The following is a 23,181-nucleotide window of genomic DNA, read 5'->3' on the forward strand; positions in this document are numbered from 1 at the left end:
TTTCATGTTTTAGAAAATTATGTTATTAAATTAAAGGCAAAAGTACTGAAATCACCTTAACTGGGAACTATTAATGCTTAACATTCTTAAGATGTTTGATAAAGCGTGGTAAGATGAATTTAATTTTTACGTGTTAAATATTGTTCAGATATTCAGAATATTCATTTAGGGGACAGAACCCAAAATAGGAGCCTAACAGTAACTGTTAATAACATGAAGTGTTAACAGACCAGTCGTTTTCCAGCACTGCAATCTAGTGCTTCCTCTCAATTAGTGAGACCGTTGCTTCAAAAGTTCCCCATCTAAATCCGTTAGTCAACACTATACTTTTTTTGTATCGTTATCGTTATTTTTAAGCCACCTAAATACAATAGTCAACACTGTTGTTGTTTTTCGCCGAGGGAACGTCGCGTCGCGCATGAATTACTGGTTACTTGTTAATAAAAAAGAAGGAATACAGTGCTCGTGCAGTGTGAGCCAGCGGTACGGGGTGCAAATTGTCCAATTAATTGCGAACCGCGCCGGGAAAAAATCAAAGCCACACACATACACGGATGTAGATGCATACGTGTGCACCTGACACACACACACACACACCAGCACACGCACTCTGGAGAGGAGGAGTAACAGTAGTAGTAGTAGTAGTGGAAAGTGCAGCAGCAGGCGCGGTCCATAATAAGTACTATAAGTAAATCGGCCGTACGAGACGTGTAAATAAACCGGGTCGCTCACATTTCGGGGGCGTTACGGAAAGCCAATACGCCGGAATAGCGGCAAACGTGTTCAATTTTCGAGTAACACCCCGAGCTCTCCGGCTCTCCATCTCCGTGGTGGGTGGGTGTGCGTGGCGGCCGTGTGAGTGTAAGTGCGAGTGGATGTGGATGTGGATGTTTTGTTGGTCACCTTAATTCGCCACATACACACACTCGTTTTAATCCTGCCGCTCTCCACCGGTCCACTGGAACATCTCTTCATCCAACAGCGGAAATCACGCAGCTTCCACAGAGGGTAAGCTTCCACAGTTGATAGTTTTAAGTTTTCTCCTTTTTTTTTTTTGCTTCCTATTGGAGCTCCGAAAGATATAATGCTTTTACAGGCGATGCGATGCGTTCGTGAACTTGATTCTGATTGGAGGTCGAGCCAATTAAACCGGTTCGCGTTAAATCCGTGAAATCTTCTGCTTTTCGTAGACTGGCAATTGCAGTGGCTCTTTTTTTCTTCATTTCTTGTTTGCTATCCGGCATTGCAAATGCATTTCCTCCTCTTTTTTTATTTTTTTTTTGTATTTTTTTATCATCTTCCATAGTTGTCGCACCGTGGAACCAAATGCATTAAGGTCGCAATTAATGCCCAGGGCTAATGACAACCGACCACGTACTTGGGCAGCGCACTGTAATGATCAGCTACTTAGTCGGGTCGTGACTTTCGCTCAGTTCGGGCGAAAAATCAGACAAAAGTACTGATTGTGGGAACGTACTTGCCGGAAAGTAATGTGCCTACAAAATTTTTACTGATTACTGATTTTGGATGAGCTCCGAGGCCCCGAAATATTCGTCATTTGTTGGAGAGCTTATCTAGCTGGGTTGTGGTTTAAGTACCAGGTATTTTAGGAAGACTTCCTTGATAGATTTCTGGCTGCCGTTCCAGCTGAAGAGCAGCGATCCTACCCTCATGACCTCGGCCAGTCTGTTGTGTGCAAATGAAGCTATTAACTGGCCCATGCCACTAATAAACGAAAACTTCTTTTTATTTTTCTGCCGACCAGTGGCTACTTTTAATGGCCAAGAGATCATCTCCCTGTGGTCCCCTCTTCTGGCTTCCCGCCATGTGCTATTCAAGGTGAGTCTTTGAGGAGAAAGCCATCAACGCTCCGTAAATTCCCCGGAGCAATATACACTAAAAACTACATACAGGTACACTACACTACACACCACTCTAGACACCTGCAACTACAGTTATAGCTGCGGCAACTGCGATGCTGCTGTAGATTTCCCCTCCCCCCCCCCCTGGTAGTAAACCGGGTCTTACTCTATCGTAATTGTCTAGGATGAGGCCGGGCACTTTTTATAGCACTGTCATGTGCTTTTTGTTGGATCTTTGTGGCACAAGAAGTGGTGATAAAGCTGGCCGCATCACCACATCACCACCACCAGATGAGATGACAAAATGTTTGTGGTCTTAAACACAGTTTCCTGTTCATGATCGACTTTTGAGAGTAGAGTCTTGTGTGATGGAATGTCTGTGATGAGACGGACGTGTTATTTATAGAAAATATATATTTGGGTCGTCTATCAGAGATGTTATAGAGAACTCAAGATATAACCATTTTTAGGTTAAAAGTTGGAGTTTATTAGAGTCTCTCTAGATGAGATGGCCTGGTTGTGTTGTCATCCTTTATGGTCACTGCCACTCACTGGCGAAATGAAGACAACTCATCTCCCGGGGCATCCACCCTCTTTGGAGTTGATTGAGTGCAGCATCGGATGAGGGGCAGTGGCAAGGGCTTCCATGAAGCGTTAATGAGTTTTTAAGACTTGTTTGCTTGTGTGGGCTTGGAGTTTCAGCCTTGAAACTGCAGTTGGCTAAAAACAGATGAAGTTGTATGGAAAAAAAACAAAACCAGCAGTTGCAAAACCAACAAAAGTTGGCTGCCAACTGGAGCTACAATTACAAGCATCATTGGCCTTATTTCTTTTGTTTTTTTTTTTTGTTTTTCTCTTCGAATGTCACTACCACTCTGGCAGCAACATGGAGGTGGAGGCACCCAGCTTGGTGGAGGCTGACGTAGCTTACTACGTATATTTGCACAGCTTTCGCACTCCAGTTGACACCCCCAACATGGCCCACTGCCTCGCTCCCTCACATAACTCACTTTTTTTTTTAGTTGCGCTTTTATGAGCTTCCGAAAATGATTACGCGGCATTTAACACCCGCTTCTAGTTTCCCATGTTAGCCTAGATTAAAAAAAAAAACAGAAAAAAAGAGGAAAAAAAAACTAGAAACAGAAACAGAAAAGCCCATTCCGCTAATGTAGCACTTTTATTTCTATTTTTGGCGCACAATCAGGCTGGAAATATTTCCAAGCTGGAGGTGGAGGAGGAGGTGGCCTCCAAGAAATTCTTTTCTTTGGGCTGCTCAGAAAAATTTTAAAGAGTATTTTCTTGAAAGAAGGTCTTGAAAAGTGGTTTTAAAAAAAAGGATTTCTTTCATGACTTTCTTTTTAAAATTATTTAAAAAATAAAAAATAAGACTATTCACATACATAAATATTTTAATGCTTAAAACATAACAAGAGATTTTTTGGCTTCCATTGTACTTGGAATACAATAACTTATACCCTTCCCCCCTGCATTTCCATTCAAATATTTTCCCATTTCTTTACAATTTTTGTCTTATTTCTGCCATGAGTTGGCACTTTTTCTCACTCTCCTTCGAATTTCTTTTCAAACTGCTGCTAATGAAAATGTCTTGATTATTTATGAGCAAAAATTAAAAATTAACAGTCGACGAGCACAGGCACGGACGAGCTACACCTACACCTACACCTATATCTAGAGCTCTACCACCAGCGCTATTCAATTACGTTGCATATATTTCATATTGCAATAGCAGCGGGAAATTTATGAGCCATGCCCCCAGGGTCGAGCTTGACAAAGACTGCCCTAGCCCCCAAACCCCAAATCCAGTGCCCAACCCCCCCAGAAACCAAAACTGAAACATAGTGGAGCAAGTCAGTCAGCCAGCGAAGCAGCACGGTCGGTGGTGTCAGTAATGCTTAATTTTAATATGGTTGACTAATTGGAAGATCTAGTCAAGGTGGTGGCTAACTAGACTAGGGAAGTCTATGAAATATTAAGATTTAATATAGAAATATATTAATTTAGTTAGTATTATGTATGGTATAATCTAAGAAAATCTGACCTTAAACCCATTGCAATTCAACTTTGTTCTTAAATATAGCCATCTTCCCTTTAAGAATCATATAGGGTATATAATACATCATAATAATTGAGGGAATACATTACAATGTGAGGAATAAATTGATAGAGAAATAAAAATAATAGGTTTCTAATAAAGAGTTCTGAAAAATCAGTTATTATTCCTTATAAAGTAACTTAAAAACAAAAATTTTTTATAAAAAACCTTTAAAAGATACTATCAAGATGATATAGGGTATATATGACAATTTAAAATAATATTTGATATTTTAATAATTTTCAATAAAATGTTACAAAAAATAGTATAATATAAACAATAAATACAAATGTAAATACAATTTTACAAAATTGGTTCTGAATAAAGTAACTTAAGACCCAAAAAATTAACACAAAGAATCAATATAGTTGAAAATCATATGATATATGATCATATCATATGAATCATATATATATGATTAAAGTAGTACATTAAATAATATATTTATATACAAAACATATTAATAAAGAAGGGTTCTAATAATTCAGTTATTCTTTTCGGTCTCTAAAACACTCTCCTTGGAAACTCCCACTCAAAATAGTAGCTCTGAAACCCATCCAGAAGCACCCAGAATACAGCCAAGTTGGCAACACGATGGGTACCTCCAAAAACAATGGCTGGCAGAACCAACAAAGGTCCCAGAGCCAACGCAGCACCATCAGGCCAGCACCAGGCCAGCACAGCATATTTACCAAGGTTGGTGCTGGGCTGTGGCGAATGCGATGCACCGCCAAACGTAGGGCGGTCCATGGCTATACCCCCTCCGACACAGGGAGGGCTCCCATAAATTTTGATCAACTATTAGTGCATGAAAAGTAGCCGCAAAGAATGTTCCTGTTATCTGAGGCGGCACATGGGCCCTGGAGAGTAACTATATATATGGAGTCTACGATAGCGGAGGTATTCAACATTGAAATAACATTTGCCAAACACTATTTCGCACTCTACAATTATGGTTATTATTGGGTTTGCTAGACAACTCACGTGTTTCGAGTGCAAGAAGTCGCCTGAAATTCGATTTCAGCTGGCAATCTAGTTAATTGCCATGTCAACTGGTTAAAGTTACGCCAGCCTTTTAATTAGTCCAATGGCACTTGCCACATACTCGTACTACACTACTACTACTGGGTGGTTGCCAATCAATTTGTTGAGGGGGGGATCTCTATCTCAATGTCATTTGCATAAGAAATAATCTGTCAGTCGTAACAATCGGATGATGAAGTGGGGAGAGTACATAGTGGTGTCTGTCAAACGATATAATTAGATCTTAACTAACTGGGATTAAGGTAATGGAGTGGATTTGTGATTAAAAAGGTACAAAATGTGAATAATTGTGGTAGTTTTGTGGGGGTGGTCTGTAAAAAGATTTATAATTTAATTGTTTTTTGTTGTAAGGTATGCATGACTAATAATATTGGTTTTGAGAGAAAGTATAAAAATAAGGATATAATGTAAAAGTTTCATAAAGAAATAGGTACAAAATATATGTAATACTACTCATTTTATTAGGATATTATATAGAAAGAGGCATATTATAATAGATTTGTGATTAAAAAGAAACAAAATATATCTTATTTTGTTAGTTTTGTTAGGAAGGTATTGAAAAGAGATATAATTTAATAATTATATACACAAAGAGAAATAAAGTAATAAAAGAAAGATATAATAGATATAATATTTTATAAAGAAATAAAATAAAGTTCCTTTATCTAGGATATAATATAATAGTTCTTAACTAAATAGGTACAGAATATCATTAATTGGAAGGAAATATTAGGATAGTATATAAAAAGAGTTATAAGATACCTATTTTATAATGAAATAGTACCAAAATAAGGCCAATAATATCAGTTATGTTGGGATAGTATTGGAAGAAAAGAATATTATATAATTAGTTTGAAAAAACCCACAAAATGTGAGCAGTTTTATTAGATCCATCAGTATATTATAAAGGGATATAATATAATAGTTATATGATTAAATAAGAACAAAAAATGACTCATAATATAAGTTATATTAGGATAGCAAATAAAAAAGCCTATAAAACATTAGTTTCCTAATCAATTAGTTAATAAATAATACCAACTTTATCAGTTCTCTCAGTCTAATATCTGTTATGTTATAATATCTTATCACTTCCCTAAAACCTTATCACTTGTATGAAATACCGCTCATAATTATCACCAAAAGTGGGCGATGATGACTCAATATTATGTGATGGGGGGGGAAACAATTTGCATTCTATAGTTTCTGCCGACGGCGCCAGCTTAAAGACCACGCGGTTGTGTAAGCTCCCCCACAGACACAGAAAATAAAATAAATACATTAATATACGCAAATGTGTGGCATAGAAATTTGTGCTCCATTGTCATGGACACGCATCAGATGCGAAGATGGAGGCGAAGCCACCGTCCACCGAGGCACTACAATGTGGGAGATGACAATTGTCCCCCATTCTGGGTGGGGAGAGGGGAGGCCTCATCTCTGTAACTGGAGACGGAGATAAAAGTGGGACATGGCGGTGGGTAAGTCCACCGCCTTCTGGTGGCCGTAAGGAAAACGATCAAGTCGGAGGCAATAATAAGGAAATAACATTTTAATGGCACAAAGAGAGATTGGCTTGTATGGTATGGGGTGTGTGTAAGGTGTGGGTAGTGTGTGTAATGTCGTGTATGTGCCAAGGAAGAATGGGAGTGCTGATGGGCGAAAAAAAAAAAAACCGCAAAGGCAGTCCAATCACGTCCAGAGACCCCTTCCGAAGCATCTGTTACTCCCGAGGGCGTTCATGCGGATGGGTAATTGTGATAAGCTTATATTAGGGCCTGAGTGGGGGTCAGTTTTGAGGAAATTATGAAGGAAAAACTATAAACTATAAAGGATTTATTATATTTTTAATAAATTTCATTAAAATCCCCCCTTCATACCCATTTTGTTTGCAATATTACTTGAATTATTTACTAAACTACCTCATGAATAGCCAATTACCAGTCGAAAAGAAAGCCAAATACTGCCAAATATTTTGTAATTATATGTATATTCCCATTTAATTTAGTTGACCTTTTTGTGAGGCATAATTGGCTTAATCGCATAAACGAAGCTGCCGGCCATAATTAGAGCCGAACAAAGCGAACAAAAAAACACACAAATTAATGATGCGGGTCAGAAACTGAACTGGAGGGGATCCCTAGAGAGGGTCACCCACTACCCAGCCCCCGTCTAAAAGGTGGTCCAAATAGAATTACCATTGTGCCAAATGTCAAACCTCATTCGTTTTGTTCCACTTAGTTGTCTTCCTTTTTTTATGCAGAAAGGCTCCTGTTTTTTTTCGTGGAAAGTTTTACAAATTGCAGGAAAGTACTATAGTAGAAAAAAATATATAAAAAAAAGTTGGTAAAGATATAAAAAAGAGGCCCACACAGAAACAGAAAAAGAATTCAAGCCAAGTGGAGTAAATGAGCAATTGCTATGCAGACCCTCGCCCGCTTAGCATATTTTTGCTTTCTAAGCGACCCAGTCCCAAGTCTCCCCAGTCCCGCTCTCTTATCCTCATCCTCTTCTGCTACATTTAACTTTGTAGAATCCATCTAGTCTTCCCTTTTGCACTTTCTTCCCTGTTAGAGAAATGCCTGGTACTATTTACTTTTAATTAAAATGCGTGTCATGAACAATCTTTTTTTTTTCGTTTTTGGCCATCAATGTGGTTCTTGGCCAAAAACCACAGAGAAGAAGAGGAACAAAATTAGCGCATAAGCCGCTTTTTCAGCCTGGAATAGTTGATGGATGGAAATGACAATAATAATGATGATGATGATGACAACCCACCTACCTCCCATATCCAGATACATTATTCAGTTGTCAATTTTGGCATTTCAACAGATTTCTCTTCATTTGGCGACAGGTTTCCCTCTGTCTTTGTTGCTGGTTTTTCCCTGAAAATTCCTATTTAATTTGAAATCATTTATTTGGGCTTTCCTCGACCGGAAAATCTCATCTTCAAAGCAATTTTTATGGCTTTGTCTATGTAACGTGATTGATATGCCACCTGACTCTTAGTAACTAATGCTCTTTTTTTAATAAAATTAATAATTAATATGGTCTTTGTCTGGTTAGCATCTAAAAACTGGGTTAATTTAAAATTTAAAATTCATTATTGACTTTGGTTGAAGAAGTTATTATTATTTAAGCAGCTGCTTTCAGCTTAGTTACTAACTAACTGTATGAGTGTGTTTAAACCTGTTTTTAGTCTCTCCCTTGGTAGTACCCTTTTTTTGGGGCTCTTTGGGGACTTTTTTTTATTGCAAGTCTCTTATGTTTCTTTCCCAAAGGTGATTGAAGTTTTATCAGCACTTGATATTACAGTAGAGATTCTAATGGTTGAACTTTGCATTACAAAATTTTCATATATAATTATAGATAAATAGAGTTTAGTTTTTAAATTATTAAAAAAATGTTTGGAGATCCTATAGAAGGCCAGCATCTATCAAGATTTTTGTTAAAAAAAAGTAATAATGAATGAACCAAATACATTTTTAATGAATAAAATAATCCCTGATATGAAAATAAAGAACCAAATAAATAAATTTTTAAATAAATAAAATAAATCATAAATGAATCATAAATAAAATGCTGAAATGAACATAGTTTCAAATAAACGAAATGAATCTTCCAATGAATAATGTTCCAAACGAATGAATATTGATTGAATATTAAAATGAACATAAAGAGACTTTAAACGAAACAACTTTTAGCAAAGTTTAAATAAACAAAATAATTCTTTAAATAAATTTAAAGAATTTAAAAAATATTTTAGTAATATTAGTTAAAACTTTAAAGAATGAAGTGATTAAAATGAAACCTTAAATTGTATATAATAAAATGAATCTGTATATGAAGAAAGTTTCATCTCATCTTAAAATCAATGAAGTTTAAACTTCAAAGAATGAATTGATTAAAATGAACTCTAAAATAAACAAAATGAACCTTAAATCAACAATACCGATCATTAAATGAATATAAAATCTCAAAACAAACTATAAAAATTAACACCTTAGCCAACGACCACTGTATTAAGTCAAAAACACAGCTCGAGAGTGGAGAAAATTAGCATTTTATTAGCTGAAATTGTGAGGTGGCTGTCATCGTCATCGTCATCGTAGAAGCCACCATAGCCGGCGACTCCGGGGACTTGGTTCATTAACCTGCCCGGACGGACTTGGCATCGCATTTGTTTTTATGACTCCAAATCCGAATCCAGATCTGTCTGTCCGACTATGGATTTGTGGAATGTACATACATATGTATATGTATTCGAGAGTGTGTCTCTTTTTTTGGAGCGTATTTATAGCGCTAATTTGTATCACTCGCCGGGTCTGGACTGGTGCTGGTACTGGTATTGTATAAATTGGATTACTGGTATTGGTATAAATTTTATTTGTGTGCAATATAAATTACGCGGCATTCGCATCTCAGTACCGCCACTGTAGTAACTCCAAAACAAAGTTCTTGGCAGTTGGCCACAGATCGAGCCCCAGTGCAGGGCCCCCAGACACCTACATACAACAACCAGAATTACCGCCTATACTCTTGGAAATTTATGGTGAAATTTTGTATTTTTATTTTGTGGGCAAAGTAAGCGCCAAACGAGTGTACTTAATTATACAAAATATTCTCTCAGTTCAGGCCCGAATGTCGAGTGATTTATAATTTGAAGAGCAGGCTGCGATGGATTTATGGGAGGAACCTGTTCTGGGTTTCTACCAAAATAATGTCTGGGGATGTCATATGTTAGCGAATAAAGTTTGGAGATTATAAATTGTATTAAATTATGCCTCAATTACCTCAACATTTTTTCAGATTTTTATTTGAGAACATGATTGATTAGTCCCCTGTGAACCCCAAAACATGTGGAGAGATTCAAGCCCCCCTGACCACAATCTGGTCTCTTAATTGTACAATTTTATTAATTGCATTTAATTGCCAGCGTTTTCCAAATTGTTTTCACATTTCGCGTTTTGTTTTCCTCTCACTGTTTTGTTTGTTTGTTTTTTTTTCACTTAATTGCATTTTGTGTTACAATTTCATTTTGTAAACGTTTCCCTCTAGCTGCTTGTATATTAATTTATTGCTTTATGACACAGTTGGGACACGACCTTCGCCAACAACAGGCACCCCCAGGCCACCGATTCATTAATAAATTACTCACAATTGCTTGCCCAGATTTCTCCTCAAGTGCTCTACAAAAAAGATACTTTTCAACATCGTTCTTTAAACATTTTCAATCAGTTTGGTTTTTATTTGGAAACAAGAAAAGCTAGCTACACTATCTAGTATCTCTTGCTCGGCATCGTTTCCGGCTCGTGCCTGTTTGAGAAGTTCTTCAGTAAAAGCTGACACAGATTTTCATCAAATTAATTGCTGTGCGCTTTTTTAAGTGCGCGAACGCCACGACACTCAACAAGCGTGCTAAGTGTTTTTCGGGCAAAGTGCAACTGAAACACGCTTTCATGCCAATGTACAGTGATTACTAAATATTAGTACTAAATGGGTAACGAGTTTCAGATTAAAAAGTTGCGTTGTTTTCTAAATATGTCGTATTGGAAGTTATAGATAGATATTTCTTATAGAGGGGTTTTCTTGAAAAAAGGTACAAGTTTGACTTATGTGTACTATAAGTTAAAAATCTATCTGAATAATGGTTCCATAATCATATCATATAGTATGTAAATATATAGTATTTCTTATAGAGGTTCGATATTCTAAGAAGAAAGTTTCTTCTAAGGAGGGGTATTTTTAAAAGGAGGATGACATTCTTGAAAAATAAAAACTATAAGTACTATATGGGTACTAAGTTTAAGATGTATAAGAAAGGTGGTTCCATAGATATATCATATTATAGTATTGTTGAAAGAAATATTCTTATAGGGAGGGCTTTTCTTATAAGGAGAATGGTTTCTTAAACAAAAAGTATGTATTAGTACTACACGGATATGGATTTTCAGATCTATAAGAAAGGTGATTCCAAAGATATATCATAAAGTATATAAATATATAGTATTTTTGAAAGAAATATTCTTATAGGGAGGAGGGGTCTTCTTATAAGGAGAATGGTTTCTTGAACAAAAACTATTAGTACTACACGGTTATTGGGTTTCAGATCTATAATACAGATAGGTTCCATAAATTAAATGTATTGTGTAGTATATAATTTATAAATATGTATACTATAATATATAGTATTTCTTATACTTCTTTCTTTTTATGGAAATTTTTTATAAAAAGATTAGGTTTTTTGAAAATAAAAGCTATGAGTCGTGTGACATGGGTTTTAATTTTGAGATCTGTAAGACGATAAGGTGGCCTCCATAAATATATAAAAATATATATAAATTCTTAAAGTAGTTCTATATTTTTATTCTTAGAAACTTGCTTTCTTGTGAAACTTAAGTTTCTTATCAGGAGAATGGTTTTCTAAAAAATAAACTGTTGTACCATATAAGTACTGAGTCAGATCCATAAGATTGGTAGTTTCATAATATAAAGTATTTCCTAAAACGATTCCATATGGGCATATTCAATATTTTTTTTTGTTTCCGATAGCATTTGGTGAGTTCTTTTCTTGGTGTAAATTATGGTTCTAATGAATTTTTTATTTTCATAGCCGATATTCTTATAAGAACGTTTGTTGTAAGAAGGGTATCCTTCAATCCCTACTGCCTTTAACTTTTTAATGAATATTACTAATCCCAAACATCTCCAGTAAATATTTATAACAATTTTAAAAATATGTTGAAGGAAAACTTGTAATTTGATTATAAGCTTAAACCCCGACAAGTGAAAAGTTTTTCGGCCAAATTAGAGAAGCAGCCAGCCTGGAAGCAAAAGTTTTGTGAAAATAACCGAGCAACTACTGTACACAGATGGCTGTCCGGCCACGCCCCTTTGAGCCAACCCCCACGCCTTATCAGTAGCAATAAACACCCGGAGCTTGAAAAGCTTTTTTAGGGCCCTGCCCTATCCGCCCTTTCTGGCTCTTGAAAAAAAAATTGTTTGCTTCCGCTCTGTGGCCCGGGCCAAGATACTAGAAGCCAAAAGGGCCAGAAAATGAGGTACAGGGGCGGGAATATTTCAATTTATGGCAGTTTGACAGTTTTTCGATGTTACGTGCTGCGAATTCCACTACCCGCTGCTCTGCGCTCTGCGCGGGCTCTATTTTAATTAAAATCCTCAGAGGGATATCCTAGAAAAAAAAATTAAAATAAGACAAGCAGCTGACGACGCAATGCAGCAAAGCAAAAGCTAAACTTAAAGAATCCCGAGAAACAAACTCAATCCTTATCAACAAAATACTAAGAGATGGCTATAATGATAGAAAGAGTAAGGTAGAGGCTGAACGATAGAGAGGGAAATCAGTGCTCAAGTTCAGAGAAGCCGCCAGCCGGCAATTGAAGTCGAATGTCATACATAAATCATCAATTGCTGTCGTCGCAGTGCCAGTGCCTGTGAGTCTGGCAGTTAACTATTGTGGGGCAGTGTAGATGAACAGTGATACTTTGTAAATTGAAAAAAGAGATTAAATTTTAGAGAAATTAGGAGAAACTACAAAACAGTATAGCCTATGACCAAAATATATTATTTTTTAAAGGTAGACGTTTGCTTTGCTTTTTCTATGCTTTGCTTTTGCTCTGCTTTGCTTTGGTTTCCTTACTATTTTAGTAATTTTTCTTATAAAAACTAAAATATTAGCATTACTTAATCAAAAATATACTTTTTTTTTAGGGGTACCCTTTGCTTTTCATTTCCAAATAAAATGAGTTAAAAAATGCATTACTTTGCTTTGCTTTTTCTACGCATTGATATTGCTTTGCTTTGCTTTCCTTCCTATTTTAGTTGCTTTCTAATAAAAACTAAAATAAGATACATTTTTAGATACCATTTTAGGATACAATTTTTAAAACTAGACTTAAAAAATATTGATATAATAATACAAAAAGTACCATTTTTAAGGGTAGACTAGGCATACTTTTTAGACTTTTAGGTAGACTTTTTAAGGCATTTCTTTTCCTTAACTTTGCTTTGCTTTCTTTACTATTTTAATTCATTTTCCTTCATATTTTAGTAGTTTTCCTAATAAAAACTATCGTAATTAGCAATATGATACAATTTTAGATACAATTTAAAGATACAATGTTTAAAACTAGACTTTGCTTTGCTTTTTCTTTACTTTGCTTGGCTTCACTGTATTCCTGCCCCCTGGAGTAGCCTCTCATAGTTTCAATTGCTTTGAATTGAATTATAATCAAGTGCCATCATAAATTTAATAAGAATTGCCATCAGATAATAATGAGAATCAATTGATAAGTAATGATTAAGCTCAAGTGTATTAATTCTTATGGGAATTTCACTTTTATTTTTCCGCTTGAGGTAATTGTTTTGAAAATCTGTATAGTATACAATGTGTGTGTGTGCTGTTTACTTTCGTTGCTGTTTTCAGCAAGTAAACTGATTACCTGTCAATTAGCAGTTTACAAAGCGTGACTGCCATCATCTTCGTCATGGGGGCTCCTCTTTGGCCTGGCCCCGTTTTCAAACCCATTCCGCTGCTCTGATCCCACAATCTGACTCTGTATATATATATAAATGTGTGGATAATTGCATTTCAACATAATACCAGACGCCAATTATGCTTTTCAAGCAGAACACACACGAATTGTAAATGTATTCATTTGACATAATTGTAATTGAATTGTCTATAGAGGAGTGGAGTATGAATGCCAATGAATGGGACCTCCAGAACCGTGAAACAGAGACCTTAAACTAATATTAAATATTATTTTAAAATAAGGCTTGTAATCTACCGAAACTAATGGAGAGGGTTCTCCATTCATTAAATATTGAAAAGCAATGAGTCACTTTTCAGATCAGATCTCAAAATATACCCTGAATTATTAATCACTTTTTTAAATTCATTCACAGTATCAGGTTTATCTTTCATTTTTTATCAATTATGTTTATTCATTTTACCCTTTTCGAGTCACTCTTTTTTGCAAAATTAATTATTTTTCAAAAAGTTTAATTCATTTTGATGACATTTCCTTGTTATTAAATGTATTATTGATGGCTTGGCGTGGCTTAAAGGGCTCTCCAGCGAGCGCCACTGGAGGCTGGCCTCTTTGGGGTCTTGCACATGCAACTGCATATTTTAACAGAGTGCTTCCAGCCACCCAGCCACCCATCCACCCTTGCCCCCCAGGCAGCCTTGCCAATCTTGCTAGTGCTGGTGTGCGTGATGTCGACGATGGTGGGAAACGGGTTTTTTTGAAGCCAACTCCGCTGCTCCGACTCCCAGACCCAGACCCGTAGTCTTGTCTAGTTTGGCTCTCGACGACGTTGACGTCGCATGCCTTATGAATGATTCAAATGCACGTTATGTGCTCAAAAAAGGGGGGATGCAAAAAACAACAGGCAGCATCTGGAACATAAACTTTGGATACCCTAAATAAGAGTTTTAAAATAGGAGTAGTTTAAGGGGGTATTGTCTTTAAAAGGTTTAAGGATTTATTAAAGTATGGATTGGTTTAATCATGGTATGGTTATAGATCAAAGACTTAAAGATCAATGACTTATGATATACTAATATCTAATATTTGATATCTATACTAAACAGTGCTATTATGTTACTAAACATACCATACTATACGATACCATACTATAGTATACCATATTATACTATATTGTATATTAATGTCTATTTGTCATAAAGAAAACTATTCTTTAAAAAGACTATACATAGCTTTGGCTACTTTTCAGAATTCAATAAAAATATATATTAGAGTTACAATTGTTTAAAAATTATCTTCACATATTAAATTTTTCCTATTTTAGTTTTTTTTTTCAATATTTCCCCTTTTTAAAATATCGTTCCTTTTTTATAAAATATGTCCTTGTTGTCCTTTTTTATAAAATATTGGCCTTTTTGTTGTAGTTACATTTCTTTTTATAAATATCATATTATATTATTTCCCTATTTTTAATAAAATATTTTTTCTCTTTTTTTTAATAAAATATTTGCATTTATTTTCCACTATTTCTCTTCTTTATAATTTACTTCCCACTTTTTATAAAATGTTTCCTTCCTTTTGATATATATTTCCTTAAAATTCCCTATAGCCCCTATAGGTAGAGTATTTAAGCCAAGAAAAGCCCCGTAAAAATACCGTTAAGAGTTGTTGCTCTTTTTTCTTCTTATTTGCCAGCTGTCTCTCTCCCACTCGACTGACAGCTCTTGGCTTGTTTTGGCGTTTTGGCTTTAGCCGCTGGAGCTAAGGCTGCCTGCCTGCGACTATGACCTTTGTCAATGGAATTTTGGCCAAAACGGCATTTCAAAAGCGAGAAAAAACGCTGCCACTTCACTCTTCTGCTTGCCTTTGGCATTTTCGATGTGCAAGCGCATGAGATTTTGCGGTGGGAGTTCGGTGGAAAAACAAAAGCTGTAAGCCGGAAAAAGGGTATTGAAAGTTAAGCTTTGATTCGATTTATTGATGCAGATGTGTGTGGCATTCCAGGGTTTACGATTTGCATCTTAAATGTTTGTCTATGTTATTCATTACAAAAAAAAAGGGGAATATTTTTTCAAAGGCACATGGATATCCTGAAGTCAGGTATTCTTGGAGTAATGGCAGGGTTCAAGACCTAAGTCTTTATGCTATTTATAGCTTAGTTGGAAAGATATTCTCTTGTAAAATGGAAGTATTTCTTTCTGAATTTAAAAACCATTTCTTATCTTATTTCCTTAAGATATATAAAGACATCATAACTACCCACGTCAATGATATGATATGATATCATCGTGTCAACAAACGTCAATTACCAAGAAGTATCCAGAGCTTGTATCTGAACTATTATGTCAATATTATTATTTGATTTATAAGCTTTGATAAATAGGCTGATAAAATGTAATAAAAGACAGTGAGATAATACTTTTAGAAGATATTAATTATCTATATAATGTATCACACTCGTTAATCAATTACCTTGTTTTTTTTTGCAAAATTAATTGGCCCCAAAATTAGCCAACAAATCAAAAAGCAACGAAAACAAAAATAAATTAAGCACAATCATCTATTTATCGGCAAACAGACCATTATTTGATTATATATGTAGGTGAATAATAGTAATAACCGGTCGTGGCAATATGAAATCATAACTTTCATTTTTTTTTGCCCCCGTTACCGCTATCCATTATCTCGATACGATTAATCATACTTTGTGTGGATTTTTATTTTCTTTTCAGTTGAATAACCCAAGAGAAGGTCTGGGATCTGGTGACTCGGGAATGAGTTTTCCGCCACTAACCTGCAACTGGAGGATGCAACTGAGGAAGTAACCCCACAAGTAACCAAGGTCGAAACTCAAGGCTAGCATGAGAGAGAGTGCAAAAAGGACAGACAGTAGAGAGAGCGAGACGAGTAGAGCTCCCATATGTGCCAACTAAAAAAATTAGTTAATAACTAAAAAAAAAACATGAATAACATTTCACGCTTGAGGGAGCGATAAAAGTCTGATAACGAACGATTAGCAACAACAATAACAACAGAAACATAACTAACATTAGGCAACACCCACACACACACACATCCACATATCTCCAGATAAAGGACAAAGGACTAACATGATAAAGGACTAACCTAAACTAAATCAAAATAGTAGTTCCACCTTCAAAAAAAAACAAAACAATCCACTAAGCGGCCAAAATAATCACCGGAACCGGAACTTGGAACCCAACAAACAGTTAACAGAAACCACACAATCCATGACCATGACCTTCACCAGTTTCACCCGAAAAATGCGGGGACGCATGCGCTCCAACACCTGCCGGATCGTCCTGATCACCTCGCTGGTCTGGGTCATCTTCGATTTCGTCCTCATAGCCCGCTACTCGGACTGCATTGGCAAGGATGGATGGCGCTGCAAGCGATCCGGAGAGTATGATGTGGAGGTAAGATCAGAACAGATCCTCTTCAGATCAGATCAGTAACCCTAATCTCAATGTCTTTCCAGCTTCCTGATGCTGAGCGTCTGGTGGATGACAACCAGTTGGTGGACGACAATGAAATCAACACGGAGAAATCCCTGGATGGCGATGCGGGCGGTGCTCTCATTATGGGCCAGGGCTTTGCCCCCGGCGGCATATCCATGACCTATCCCAGCATGGTGCTGAAAAAATGGTTCCTGGCGCCCACCGTCCAGGAGGCGAAGGGCAAGCCCGGCGAGATGGGCAAGCCGGTAAAGATACCAGCCGACATGAAGGATATCATGAAGGACAAGTTCAAGGAGAACCAGTTTAATCTGCTGGCCAGTGACATGATCTCATTGAATCGCTCACTGACCGATGTGCGGCATGAAGGGTGAGACACCAACCTTCACTTTTTCACAAAACTGGTTTCCATTTAATCCCAAAAACCCCATTTAGTTGCCGCCGCAAGCACTATCCCTCGAAGCTGCCCACCACCTCAATTGTGATAGTTTTCCATAACGAAGCCTGGACGACGCTCCTGCGAACCGTGTGGAGTGTAATCAACCGTTCACCAAGGGCTCTCCTCAAGGAGATTATCCTGGTGGATGATGCCAGTGAAAGGGGTAAGTTAGGCTCTCTTAAAGCCACCAAGATGCCCAATATTAAAATGCTTCTTTGGCAGACTTCCTGGGCAAAAAGCTGGAGGAGTATGTGGCCAAGCTGCCGGTGAAAACCTTTGTGCTGCGCACCGAGAAACGCTCTGGCCTGATCCGGGCACGTCTGCTGGGAGCGGAGCATGTTAGCGGCGAGGTGATCACCTTCCTGGATGCCCATTGCGAGTGCACCGAGGGCTGGCTGGAGCCGCTTTTGGCGCGAATCGTCCAAAATCGTCGCACGGTTGTTTGTCCCATAATTGATGTGATCTCGGATGAGACATTCGAGTACATCACAGCATCAGACTCCACCTGGGGTGGCTTTAACTGGAAGCTCAACTTCAGATGGTAAAGAGACATCTTTAAAAGATTTAGAAATATTTATAAAGTCGTGTGTTTCTCCAGGTACCGAGTGCCGTCCCGGGAAATGGCCCGCAGGAACAATGACAGAACGGCACCCTTGCGCACTCCCACCATGGCCGGCGGCCTGTTCTCCATCGACAAGGACTACTTCTACGAGATCGGTTCCTATGACGAGGGCATGGACATTTGGGGCGGCGAGAATCTCGAGATGTCCTTCCGTGTAAGACAATGCCAGCGATTATATTCCATAGTTCTTCTTGCTTTCTCGTTTTCGTTTCAATTTTTTTCGTTCCTTCAGCTGCAAGCCAAGCCGCGAATTAAATTCAGAATTTGCTTAAAATTTAATTTCTATTAAGTACCTTATTTTTAGTCGAATTTTTAAACAAAAAATGAAAAATTTGTTTCTTAATCACCAAAAAAAAAAAAAACACTAAAAACATTACAACAAACCCAATCAAACCATCAATGATAACCCGCAGATATGGCAGTGCGGAGGCATTTTAGAAATAATACCCTGCTCCCACGTGGGTCACGTGTTCCGTGACAAGTCGCCGTACACCTTCCCGGGCGGCGTGGCCAAGATAGTGCTGCATAATGCGGCGCGAGTGGCCGAGGTATGGCTGGACGAGTGGCGTGATTTCTATTATTCGATGAGTACAGGTTCGCAAAACAACATCAACTCAACAACAACTCAACCACCAAAAAACAATTCCAAAAACAGTCAAATAACAACATTCCAACCACTAGTCGATTTTATATTGCGTGCATCTAACTTCTAACTTTAAGAATTACTCGTTATCTATATTTGTAATTGGCTTTAATTCGCTAACAGACCAACAAAAACAATGAATTCCGATTCGGTTTTTAACTAAAACACTAACACACCCAAACAACATTAAGCTGACATGTGTTTTTTGAGCATAAAACTAATCCAATAGCTAAACTATTAACTATAACTAGCTATCCCTAAACTTCGAGAGCTGCCGATGGCAGAACCCATCAACTTTCCTTCTTTTTTTTTTAAATAACCGCACTGGCATAATTTTTAGTGTTTTTTCCATTTTATAATTTTCCTAAATCGAAATTCTTCTCAATGTTTCTTGAATTCTTCTCATGCTCATGCTCATGCTCTCTTCCATGTCCGATCATCAATTGTTGAACCTATATAGGTATTATCGTGTCCTCTTAACCCCTTAATGACGAGTTGAAACCCTAAGCTAAACATAACTTGCAAAACATTTGTTGCTTATTAATTATGCGTTAAGTATTCGCTAAATTGGTAATTAATTTATAATATTTAAGTTTATTTTTCACTAAGTTGTAACTAATATTTGTTTTTTTCTAATTTGTTTTAAACGGTTGCCTTGAGGGGTAGGGTTTTAAAAAATACTCTACAAAAACCAGAACTTGCAGCTTATATTTTTATTCCTTATTGTTGCCCTTGAAATCCTTTCTTGTCTAGGGTTCTAGAGCTACTAGGATTCCGCTACAAGCTGCCCCTTCTTCTATTTAGTCTTATACCAACTGCTTTCTATATAAAACATACTTACATAGTATATATCTTTTTGTAACACTTTTTTTTTTTATAATAACTACTATCCCGAACATAAAACCCTAAAATATGAACCGCCTTGAATCCAGGTTTGGATGTGTGGCGGCGTGCTCGAGATCGCGCCCTGCTCCCGTGTGGGTCACGTCTTTCGCAAGTCTACGCCGTACACCTTCCCCGGCGGCACCACGGAGATTGTCAATCACAATAATGCCCGTCTGGTCGAGGTTTGGCTGGACGACTGGAAAGAGTTCTACTACAGTTTTTATCCAGGTTAACAATTAAAAAAAAAAAAAACCAAAAACACGAAAACCAAAAAATATAAAAAACCACAGAATGCTTCCTTCACTTTCTCTCTCATTCTCACGTTCTTTCTCTACTTTCTCTCTAATTTCCATTGTCTGTCTCTTAAATAGTGTTTTGTTCTATATTCGGTATAATCTGTATACATTACCTACAAAAAAAAAAAAAACCAAAAAAAAAGAAATATTTACTATCTCGAGCAAGCAGCACGTCCAGCATTATGCAATGTTTATATACACATATAAATATTTATATTTATATTGATATTTATGATTTGTGGCATGGCCGTGACCGAAAACCAAAAACCAATATTATAATAGCTATCCACCGATCAATCAACCGGAATCCAACCAAACCACCTAAAATATACACAACATTATTGTTTCTTCACCTTTTTTGTATTTGATTTGCGAAATGTTTTTGTTTTATTGGTTCTTGATTATTCCCTTGTTTTAGCCTTTTAGCTGTGCGATTTGTCCCCATTCCTCGATTTGGCCTCGTTTCTACCCCAAAGGAATAAATTCACACCAGATGCCTTATGTCTTTGTCCCTCTTAGCCGACCCATTACTCACAATCCTATAGAAATATATATGCAATGCGACAGGGTTACTAAATCCAACATGTTATTGGGAATGGTTTTATGTTTAATAGATGATAATATTTATGTTTTGTAACTAACTTGTGGAATCTTTTATGTAAGATTTATGTTGCTTCTTTATTTGTAAACCTCATTATACTAACTGCTTGTAAATGTTGTGGTATGGCATGATTTTAATATTTGTAGTTATGCGTTTCTAACTTGCCTTTCTAACACAAACATCTGCCTAGATCTAACAACACATACACTAACCTATATGTTATAGATATTCTATAAAGAAATATCGTTAGTAATATATACTCTTTGTTTATCCCCCCATTTGTGGCCCACTTTTAGGAGCTCGCAAAGCTTCGGCTGGCGATGTTAGTGATCGTAAGGCTCTTCGCGATCGACTCAAGTGCAAGAGCTTCCGTTGGTATTTGGAGAATGTTTATCCCGAGAGCTTGATGCCTCTGGACTACTATTACCTGGGAGAGGTAAGCTATATAGATGATCTATAAAGATATCTACTGATCCAAAACTTCTGTTATAGATCCGCAATGCCGAGACAGAAACCTGTCTGGACACAATGGGCCGAAAGTACAACGAAAAGGTCGGCATTAGCTATTGCCATGGCCTGGGCGGCAACCAGGTGTTTGCCTACACCAAGCGACAGCAGATCATGTCCGATGATCTGTGCCTAGACGCCTCCAGCTCCAACGGCCCCGTCAACATGGTGCGTTGCCACAATATGGGCGGCAATCAGGAATGGGTCTACGATGCGGAGGTTAGTGAAAATAACTTACATTTTTATAAAAAACCTTTTTAAAAATCATTGTTTTAAAGGAGAAATGGATTCGTCATACGAACACGGGTCAGTGCTTGCAACGTGCCACGCGGGATGATGCCAACACGCCGTTGTTGCGACCCTGCAGCTACGGCAAGGGCCAGCAGTGGCTGATGGAGTCCAAGTTCAAGTGGCAGGCTCACTAGCTCCCCCCAAGCGGGACTCCCAACAACAACTACAACTAAAACTAAACGGATCCTACTAACTATACTGAGAACTTCCATTTTATGTTCAATATTATCTGGCGCTTGATTTTGACAGTTACTTAGCCCTAAGTTCGTTCGGATATAAGTTCTCTCGATAAATCATATATGTATGTCTATTTTTTCGGTGTGCATGTATGTGTTTGCTGCCGAAGATTTCCCGCGGCAGTAGAATGTCTTCCCAACTTTTGATGCGCGTATGTGTGAGTGCGTGAGAGCCAGAACTAAACTAAAATTTAGATATTGTATCGTGTGTACATGATATGCATGTATAATGTGTTTATATAGACGGTCAGATTTACAATTTATATAGGCGTGTGTTTAATTGTAAAGTATATATATTTACATTAGCTTCGACCAAGTACCAATAAATTGGCATTTAACTGACATTTGTGCTCCGCAGAATATGATTTGAAGAACCCTAGCAACGGCAGGCCAAGCAATTGCCTAGCAGAATTGTGTCATAGCAGAACATAATATTATAACTACAAATCCCATATCGGAATGGCAGATTCAAATTATTCCCTGCAATCCCAGCACACAACATTCCTAGATCTGAGACGAGCGATGTCTTGTGATGCTCGTATTTTTATTATTTTTATACATTAAGCCACTTTATGGGTTGTTCGATTCGTGCACCCCTCCAAAATTAGGCAATATTTCTACCAAATTGATGTGCTCCTCATATCACAAAAGAAAAAAAGTACACAAGGAAATGCTTCTAGACCATAATCATACCAAGGGGAAATGAATAAAATCTCTGAAAAAAATAAATGCACGCATATCATAAATACAGTGTAAAAATATTTATAACCATAATCAGATGAAGATAACTAAAAAAACCAAGAAGATGTGTATATAAAATTAATGTAGCTATTAAAAATATACATACCTTTAAATAAAATATTTATAAAGTATATGATATACAACATATATTATGCAAAGCAAGCAAAACTGTACTATAAACTGCATTTAGTTCTAGGTTTAATATTAAGTTCTAAATTAAATTTAGATTTAGTCCAAGTTTTGCATAACATCAATAGCTCTCGACTAAAATATTGCTCAAAATGGAAAACCGAAACACCTTTTTCAGCTATTGTGTAAATATTTCAGAAAGTATTTCAATCAAAAAACACTGAAGCTTAACCTGACTAAAAAAAAAACGGAAATCCCCCGAAAAACGAACTCTCATGAGACACAGGAGAACAAGCCAAGTAAAACTTTTTAGCTAAATTTATTTTAAAAACGATGACAAAAGTGAACCCATAGTTATAGAGAAACAATATATACATATGAATGAAAAAAAAAATAGCAACTATTTTTAACTGGTGACGGTGCAATTTTTAATTAAACTTTAAAATAGCAGAAAACATGAGAAATCCAATCAAACAACAAACACAGGCAGACAGGTCAAGACCACTTTTCCAAAAAACAAAAAGTCCTTTTGTATCCTAAAAATGATTCTTTTTAGCTGCCTATCTATTTTAAATTGTTGATTTATATGCTTATCTAAATATAGTTCTTATTTTCTCAATTAAAATAACTATCAAACCACAAATCGAAAGGATAACAACAGGAAGATTACTCAAAACTAAATGTACGCCAACATATTTTATTTTTAATTTAAAGATTTTTGTTTGTTTAGAGACTTTTTAAATTTTATAAATAAAAAAGATGAAAAATTAAAGTGTTTCGTTT

The 23,181-nt window shown here is 36.6% G+C and overlaps 1 protein-coding gene across 2 annotated transcripts; it reads left to right on the forward strand.

Annotated features, from left to right (window-relative positions):
* The first annotated feature begins 335 nt into the window (after nt 1-335).
* Pgant5 (polypeptide N-acetylgalactosaminyltransferase 5) lies at nt 336-23,170 on the forward strand. Of its 2 annotated transcripts, none has more exons than XM_017240174.3 (10): nt 336-1,008; nt 16,265-16,969; nt 17,032-17,378; nt 17,444-17,610; nt 17,670-17,988; nt 18,046-18,223; nt 19,645-19,825; nt 20,791-20,930; nt 20,987-21,220; nt 21,280-23,170. In XM_017240174.3, exons 2-10 carry the CDS (start codon nt 16,784-16,786, stop codon nt 21,424-21,426), a joined length of 1,899 nt encoding a protein of 632 aa, XP_017095663.1. In that variant the 5' UTR covers nt 336-1,008; nt 16,265-16,783; the 3' UTR covers nt 21,427-23,170. The 2 variants fall into 2 exon arrangements, with proteins under 2 accessions (XP_017095663.1, XP_017095662.1); XM_017240173.3 differs by lacking the exon at nt 19,645-19,825 and adding an exon at nt 18,483-18,663 and having other exon boundaries at nt 340-1,008.
* The last annotated feature ends 11 nt before the right edge of the window (nt 23,171-23,181 follow it).

Source organism: Drosophila bipectinata, chromosome 2L (genome assembly GCF_030179905.1).
Source record: "Drosophila bipectinata strain 14024-0381.07 chromosome 2L, DbipHiC1v2, whole genome shotgun sequence".
In the NCBI taxonomy this organism is placed as follows: Eukaryota; Metazoa; Arthropoda; class Insecta; order Diptera; family Drosophilidae; genus Drosophila; species Drosophila bipectinata.